Raw genomic sequence first — 8,801 nt, 5'->3', positions numbered from 1 at the left:
AAAAGAAAGCCCCCCCCCCCAGAACGGGGCCGGAGAGCGGCCAAACAGCACGCACTCCAGATTTCCTTTTCTTGAAGTTTGTTTATCTCTGGGGCTAGCAGGTGGCATGGTGGTTAAGGTGCTGGACTCCCACATAGCTGACTGCCGTTCAAGACCTGGATCTGGTGACTTGAAAATCATGCTGGGCCCGTGTGCGTGCATGCCCAACATCTCAGGAGAATGGAGGAGAAGGGACTGTGGTGTGACCATCCTCCCTGCAAGGGTGATTTCTCACTTTCCCTCTCACTATGTCTCTCTGTCTCCTTTCCATCAAGCACATGTGTCCTATGGCAAAAACCTAAAAAAAAAAAAAAAAGTTTATTTATTTCTTCCTTGAGTGAGAGAGACATAAAGCACCCCCAATGTGGTCTTCAGACCACTATCCACCCCCAGTCTCACCTGGCCTGCATCTTGGACATGCATGCTGGTACCCCACATATTCAGGGAGTTCTGTAGACATGAACTTGGGACCTCCATGTGGGTCCAGTTGTGTGACAGCTGTGCCACCACCTGGCCACGGGTTTCTTAGTTTTTTTGTTTTATTTCTTTTTGTAATTTTGCCAGAGGGTGTATACACTTACTGGGGAAAAGACAGAGGGAAAGTGAGAAAGCACCCCCTGAGGAGGAGGGGATATGGCCACACCATATCCCTTCTCCATTCTCCTCTCGGGATTTTGGGCATGTACACACATATGCCCTGCATTTTTTTTTTTTTTAGCGGTTTTTCGCTATAGGGTGCGTGCGCTCACCAGACAGACAGAGAGAGACATAGAGACAGAAAGCGAGAAATCACCCCCCAGGGGGGATGGTCACGCCGCAATCCCTTCTCCTCCATTCTCCTCTCAGGATCTTGGGCACGCACGCACACGTGCCCGGCGTGAGTTCTAAGCCACCAGGTCTGGGATGCGAACCGTGGTCAACTACATGGGAGTCCAGCGACATAGCCATTACGCTAACTGCTGGTTCCCTACCCTGCATGTTTTGCAAGCTGCTGGGTCCAGCATTCAACCACACAGTCGGCCATGTGAAATATAGCCACTTTATCCCATGCCACCTGCCTGCCCCTCCTGGGAATATTTTAAAAGGAACTATTCATTCAGTAAATCTGGGGTAGGACTTAAGACTGCATTTCCGAAGTGTTCTCAGTGATGCCGATGTTGCTGGTCTGTGAATCACAGTTCCTATAGCAAGGAACTCAAGAATAAGGGTTACATTTTGTATTTGGTACCAAAAGGAAGGGAGATTCTAACCACTGAAATCATCCATGGGAGGGAGACAGGCTGCATAGGGGACCTCAAACTCAAGACAGAGAGATTAGAATCGCATCACAGTCAGGCGAGCCTCATGACCTTGTGATTAAGGGAGCTGGCGTCCACACGGAGGACCATGCAGTTTGAATCCCAGTCTTAGTCGCTTGAAAACACGACAGGCATGTGTGCATGCATGCCCAAAATTCCGAAAAGGAGGGAGAAATGGAAGAAAATTCATAGTAGAGAGACCACTCCTCACTGGGATGAGGGAGTGCTTCTTCCCTCTCCTTCTCTCTGTCACACTATCTTTCTCTGTCTAGTGCATGTGCCCTTTGGCAAAATTAAACAGAAAATAAAAAAAAGAATGACATCACAGGTAAGAGAATAGTGTTTTCCAGCTTTTTATAAAATTGACATATGCCAGGGCCGGCAGGTGGTGGGTGGCTAAGGCGCTGGGCTCCCACATGACCAACCGTGATTCCAATCCCAGATCTGGTGGCTTGCTTTCTCACTTTCCCTTTGTCTCTTCCTGGCCAAATTAAAATGATAATAATAACAAAGTTAAATAAATAATTCTTTAAATGCATGTTTAATTAAAAAAAAATTGGCATATGCCTATCATATGACTTAATTCCACCTTTAAGCATTTACCCAGACAATGAAAACACGTCCTTACAAAGACCTGTACACGAATGATCATAGCAACTCCATTTACAATAATTTAAAATTGGAGACAACTGGAAATATCCATGAACAATTGAAAGAACAAATAAATTGCAGCATATGTGTTCAGTGGGCTCAGCCATAAAAAGGAAAGAGCTACAGATGTGAGAATTTAAAATGAGAATATGGATAAAAAGTATTTACTACAGTTCCTGGCCCATAGTAAGTGACCAATAAAAGGCAGTTGTTATTAAATAGAAAAGTAACTGCTGAGGAAGAAACTGAACTGTTTGTCCTATTTAAAAAAATACTTGAGGCGGGGACCAGCAGTTAGTGTAATGGCTATGTTGCTGGACTCCCACATAGTCGACCGTGGTTCAAGTCCCGGACCTGGTGGCTTAAACTCACACTGGGTGCATGTGCGTGCATGTCCAAGAACCCGAGAGGAGAATGGAGGAGAAGGGATTGCGGCGTGACCATCCCCCCTGGGGGGTGATTTCTCGCTTTCTGTCTCTCTGTCTCTCTCTGTCTGTCTGGCGAGCCCATGCTCCCTATAGCAAAAACCTCTCCAAAAAAGGAAAAAAAAAATACTTGAGGTGGGACCAGCAGGTGGCATAATGGTTAAAGTGCTGGATTCCCACATGGCTGACCATGGTTCAAGTCCCTGACCTGGTGGCTTGATAATCACAATGGGCATATATGCATGCATGCCCAAAATCCCATGAAGAGAATAAAGGAGAAGGAATTGTGACATGCCATCTTTCTGGAGGGTGGTTTCTTACTTCCTCTTTCACTGTCTCTCTTTGACAAACATACGTACCCTATGACAATAAATAAAATAGAATAAAATAAAATAAAATAAAAAACTAGAGGACCAGCCTATAGCTTAATGTTTAAGACAGCCAGATCCCAGGTCAGCAGGTGGCGCACAAATTAAGGCACCTGGATGGCACATGATCAAAGGTGTGGTTTGAGTCCCAGACCCTGCAGCTTGAAAACCACGCCAGGCGCATGTGCATACATGCCCCAAATTCTGAGAGGAGAATGAAGAAATTGCTGCATGGCCACCCCTAGGGGGTAGTCTCTCCCTCTCCCTCTCTTTCTCTCTGTGTCTGTCTTTGGCAGGTGCATTTTCCTGATAGCAAATTTTTTTTTCTTTTTAAGAGACTTATACTATGAAGCATGAGTGCTCACTGTAGAGAGCGACAGAAGTGAGAAACCACCCCCTGGGGGGATGGCCATGCCACAGTCCATTCTCTTGAAATCTTGGGCAACCATGCACATGTGCCTAGTGTGAGTTTTCTTTTCTTTTTGGAAAGGTTTTTGCTATAGGGCATGTACGCTTGTCAGAAAGACAGTGGGAGACAAGAGATTTGACCAGAGAAATCACCCCCCAGGGGAGATGGCCACACTGCAGTCCCTCTCCATTCTCCTCTTGGGATCTTGGGCACGCACACACAAGCGCCTGGCACCTAGTGAGCATTTTAAGCTGCTGGGTCTGAGACTCGATCAGTGGTCAGCTATGCATGAGCCCAGCGATATAACCGTTATGCCATCTGCTGGTCCCTGCCCTATGGCAAAAAAAAGAGAGCCAGATCTCATATGGCCTAACTGCTGTTTGAGTCACAGCCCCAAAGGCTTGAAAAACATGTCCCCAGTACATGTACATGTGTGCCCGTATGCCACATACACATGTAGGGACAGGATGGAGAATGAAGGAGAAAGGATTGTGGCATGACCATGCCCCATTGGGGGTGTTTTTTCTCCCCGTCTGTCTCTCTGTGCACATACTTTCTGGAAATCAAAAAAAAAAAATTAAAAGTTGGGCAGAAAGAAGATCACTAAGTTCAAATTCCTGGGTTATCATAGTATTACACCATATTGAATATCAACTATATCTTCTTGTTATAGTGCAAATACCTATATGCTAACTTTTTCTTTTTTCTTTTTTTTGGGGGGAGAGATTTTCACTGTAGGGCGCGTGCGCTCGCCAACAGACAGAGAGAGACATAGAGACAGAAAGCGAGAAATCACCCCCCAAGGGGGATGGTCACGCCGCAATCCCTTCTCCTCCATTCTCCTCTTGGGATCTTGGGCACGCACGCACACGCGCCCGGTGTGAGTTTTAAGCCACCGGGTTCGGGACGTGAACCGCGGTCGACTACGTGGGAGTCCAGTGACATAGCCATTACGCTCACTGCTGGTTCCCCTAACTTTTTCTTATAAAGAATTATTTATTTTATTTTATTTTAAAAATTACTTTATTTAACTATTTATTTTAATTTGACCAGAGAGGAACAGAGTGAGTGAGTGTGTAAGAGGTGAGAGAGGGAAAGTAAGAAAGCAAGTTGCCAGACCCGGGACTCGAACTGCGGTCAACCATGTGGGATTTCAGCACCATTAACCATCATGTCACCTGCCAGCCCTATTATTATTTTTTAAATTTTGACAATAGAGAGAGAGAGAAAGGAAAAGTGAGAAAACAAGCCATCAGGTCCAGGACTTGAACCATGGTTGGCCATGTGGGAATCCAGCGTCTTTAACCACCATGCTACCTGCTGGCCCCTCCCAGTGTTTTTTGTAAGCTACGAGGCCTGGGACTCAAACTACAGAGTCAGCCATGTGTGATCTAGCACTTATCCACCATGCTACCTGCTCGCCCACAATTTATTTTTCTTAAGTTGGTGAACTCAGCATGAAAAAGTCCTTAGACTGGCCAAAGTCAGCTTAAAGAAGGATGCCAAGCAAAACAAGGCCAGAAAAATGTAGATTTGATGAGAAAAGTTATCTCCACAATGGCTGATGTATTAAAATAAACCCCACAGAAATCACTACCACCACCCCCTCCCCGGGCATGGCCATGCCTTAATCCCTTCTCCTCCATTCTCCTCTCAGGATCTTGGGCACGCACAAACACACGCCCAGCATGAGTTTTAGGCTGCTGGGTCTGGGATTCTAACCACAGTCGACTGTATACATGAGAGTCCAGCGACATGACCATTATGCCATCTGCTGGTCCCTATTTAATATTTTTTAATAGTTTTTCGTTCTTCTTTTAAAGAATTATTTATTTAATTTTATCATCATCATCATCATCATTATTTTTTATTTGCTACAGGGCATGTGCACTCACCAGAGAGAGAGAGACATAGAAAGTGAGAAAGCAAGATGGCAAGTCTGAGACTTGAACCACACCGGCCACGTGGGAGTCCAGTACTTTAACCACCACGCCACTTTCTGGCCTCCCTGGGTGGTTATCTAAGAAGGGAGCCATATGACCTCAATATTCTTCACTCTACTGTTAGTACAGATTGTTTTCCCTTTACCTGTGTCTTACAAAGTATGTCTTTTCCTTTTTTCTGATAGTATTTCTAGAAGCCCAGAGCTCATGAAACTGGCTCAATTTTTTTTCACTTCAGGCCTCTTAACACCATTTAGCTTTTACCCTTGCCTTTTTTTTTTTTTTTTTGTCATAGCTCAAAACATAGATGCTTGCTCTTAAAACTATATCAAAGAGCCTGGACCTGGTCCTAGCCTGGCTTCCACGCTGCCACCCTGGACCTCCTGCCGCACTGGCTGCTCCTGTCTTTGTTGCTTGCTGGTCTTCATCTGGCTGCTCTAGGTTCTCTTCTCCGCCTATTCCTTGGGTGACCTCATCCGGTCTCAAGGCTTTTAAAACCATTTATAGATCGAAGCTTCTTAATATCTCCAGCCTATGGCTGGAGAGTTGGCCATACAGTCCAAAAGGCCTCTCACTCCTCACCTGGTTCCTCCACCACCTTCATCTCTGGGAAAGGCAGCTCCGCCTTTGCGGTTCCTAAGTTCAAAAACCTGGAGGTTTTTTTGGCCCCTCTCTTTCTTTGCACCCATAGCTAGTCTGTTATTAAATCTGTTGCCTCAAACAGCAAAATGTTTCCGGAAGCACTTCTCACCAATTCACTTTCCACTTTGGTCACTTGGCTCTGAGCCACTGGCTTCTGCTAGACCTCTGTAATAGGGATCACAGGCTTCCGCTTCTGCCTCTCTTGCTCATTGGCTCTGACACAGTGGTCCCCAGGAGGCCAGGGGAGCCTTTTAAAACATGTCTCATCTGGTCACTTACCTGCTCAAAGCCTTCTGACAGCCCCAGTAATGGGTACCCATCTTGTTCATGTTAAAAGCCAAGGTCCTTAGTGTGACCTTAGGCTCTAAGCTCAGAGATCCCCTCCACGAGCCCCCTCCCTCCCCATTACTCTCCTCTGTCCTGCATTCTGCTCTGACCCTTCCACAGCCGACCTCCTGCCCCAGGACCTTGCTATTTCCCTCTGTATTGTGCTTCTGGGGAGATAGCCATGTATCTTGCAGCCTCACCTCCTCTAGGTCCTTGCTCATATCATTAAGATGTCTTGACAACTGTTTAAATTTGCACCAAACCCCCAATACCAGCACTCCTTATCTGCTCTTCCTGAAAGCAGGAATTTCCTAAATGCTTTTTAAATTTAATGCTGAATACTCAGTGCCTAAAAGAGTCTCTAGCACATTGCACATGGTCAATAAATATTTGTTGGATTTGATAAAAATAGAATGCTACGAGGCATTGTGATATGTGTGTTACATGCATTATCTCATTTAAAGTGCACAACCGTCCTGTAAAGAGGGCACCATTGATTATCCTTTTTCACAGATGGGAAACTGAGGTTCAGAGAAGTTGTAGTTTGCAGAGACCAGGGCTCTGGCTCCGGGGTCTATCGGTCAGGGCTGACCTCTTCCCCCATCTCCCCACAGGTCCCGACCGAGGCGCCAGCGCAGCCAGTCGACCCGGCGCGCCCCCACGCGTGCCCAGACTGCGGTCGCGCCTTTGCACGGCGGTCCACGCTGGCCAAGCATTCACGCACGCACACAGGCGAACGGCCCTTCGCGTGCACCGTGTGCGGCCGGCGTTTCTCTCAGAAGTCGGCGCTGACCAAACACGGCCGCACGCACACAGGCGAGCGGCCCTACGAGTGCCCAGAGTGCGACAAGCGCTTCTCCGCCGCCTCGAACCTGCGGCAGCACCGGCGGCGCCACACTGGCGAGAAGCCGTACGCGTGCCCGGACTGCGGACGCGCATTCGGCGGCAGTTCGTGCCTGGCGCGCCACCGACGCACGCACACGGGCGAGCGGCCGTACGCATGCGCCGACTGCGGCACGCGCTTCGCGCAGAGCTCGGCGCTGGCCAAGCACAGGCGCGTGCACACGGGCGAGAAGCCGTACGCGTGCCCGGACTGCGGACGCGCATTCGGCGGCAGTTCGTGCCTGGCGCGCCACCGACGCACGCACACGGGCGAGCGGCCGTACGCATGCGCCGACTGCGGCACGCGCTTCGCGCAGAGCTCGGCGCTGGCCAAGCACAGGCGCGTGCACACGGGCGAGAAGCCGTACGCGTGCCCGGACTGCGGACGCGCATTCGGCGGCAGTTCGTGCCTGGCGCGCCACCGACGCACGCACACGGGCGAGCGGCCGTACGCATGCGCCGACTGCGGCACGCGCTTCGCGCAGAGCTCGGCGCTGGCCAAGCACAGGCGCGTGCACACGGGCGAGAAGCCGTACGCGTGCCCGGACTGCGGACGCGCATTCGGCGGCAGTTCGTGCCTGGCGCGCCACCGACGCACGCACACGGGCGAGCGGCCCTACCCGTGCGCGGAGTGCGGCCGCCGCTTCCGTCTCAGCTCGCACTTCATCCGCCATCGGCGCGCGCACATGAGGCGCCGCCTCTTTATCTGCGCGGGCTGTGGCCGGGACTTCAAGTTACCCGCTGGCGCCTCGGCCACCACTGCCACCGAGCGCTGCCCGGAGTGCGAGGGCAGCTGAGCTGCCATTCCTGCCGCTGCGGGGCTGCGAGCGTCCGGCCGGGGAGGGGCACGCTGGGACTCCTGTTTGGCTGCGTTAACCTGGATGACTCCTCCCTCCTCGCCCTGGCACCCGGGTCTGGGAAAGGGTGGGACGGCAGGCGTGGAACTGGGAGACGGGAAAAGCCCCTACCAGGGTCCCTGGAAACCGTGCCCACCTTCCCTTTACTACATTCCCTTGGCCCGTGTTAGTGAATAAAGTATGCATATCATCATCCATGCCTGTGAGTGAGGTGGTTGGGGAGAAGCAGGTCCGTGTCGCCTGGCTTAGTTGACAGATGAGCTGTCATCAAGCTAAATGGAGCTATAACCTTGAGGGTTCCTGGAATTGGGGACAGGGTTCGTCTCACAGTTGGCCCTTGGTTATGTTCTCATAACCCCAGAACAAAAAGGACCCCAAAATACAGCACATTCAAGATGAGACAGGCTTTTTTTTTTTTTTTAAATAGAATTATCTTTATTGTCCATTATTTATAATTTGCTGCGAGGCACTTGCGCTCACCAGAGACGGAGTGAGAAGGCAGGCTGCCAGGTCCAGGGCTCCAACTGTGGTTGGCTATGTGGGAGTCCAGTGCCTTCACCACCACGCCCCCTGCTGGTTCTGGCACTGCATTCTTGAGATTTGGTGAGGGAGGCATGACCCTCGTGGAGTTCAATCCAGTGGAGAGAAACTTTATATCGCTAGAGGTTTTGAGTGATTCATCATGTATTAGCTCATTTTTATCCTCAAAACATTCCAAAATTAGGTATTTTTTGTTTGTTTTTGCTAACGGGCACATGCACTCACTGGACAGAAACAGGGAGTGAAAAATCACCCCCCAAGGGGGATGGGCACACATGCCCAGCTTGTTTTTCTTCTTTTTTCTATTATTATTTTTTTGAGAGGTTTTTGCTATAGGGCACATGTGCTTGCCAGAGAGACAGACAAAAAGCGAGAAATCACCCCCAGGGGGTCAGCCAGGCCGCAGTCCCTTCTCCATTT

At 49.7% G+C, this 8,801-nt stretch overlaps 1 protein-coding gene across 1 annotated transcript in view; it reads left to right on the top strand.

The window, feature by feature from the left end:
- LOC102470393 (zinc finger protein 48) overlaps positions 1 to 8,034 on the top strand; it is a 38,689-nt gene extending 30,655 nt beyond the window's left edge. The window contains exon 5 of the mRNA XM_006148163.3: positions 6,717 to 8,034. Within this exon, the coding sequence (XP_006148225.2) occupies positions 6,717 to 7,781 (1,065 nt within the window). The 3' untranslated portion in view covers positions 7,782 to 8,034. The remainder of the gene's footprint in view (positions 1 to 6,716) is intronic.
- Positions 8,035 to 8,801: the final 767 nt, after the last annotated feature.

Source organism: Tupaia chinensis, unplaced genomic scaffold, assembly GCF_000334495.1.
Source record: "Tupaia chinensis unplaced genomic scaffold, TupChi_1.0 Scaffold000231_1, whole genome shotgun sequence".
NCBI lineage: Eukaryota > Metazoa > Chordata > Mammalia > Scandentia > Tupaiidae > Tupaia > Tupaia belangeri.
Note: the sequence above shows the minus strand (reverse complement) of the source record. Positions and strands in the feature narration are given on the sequence as shown.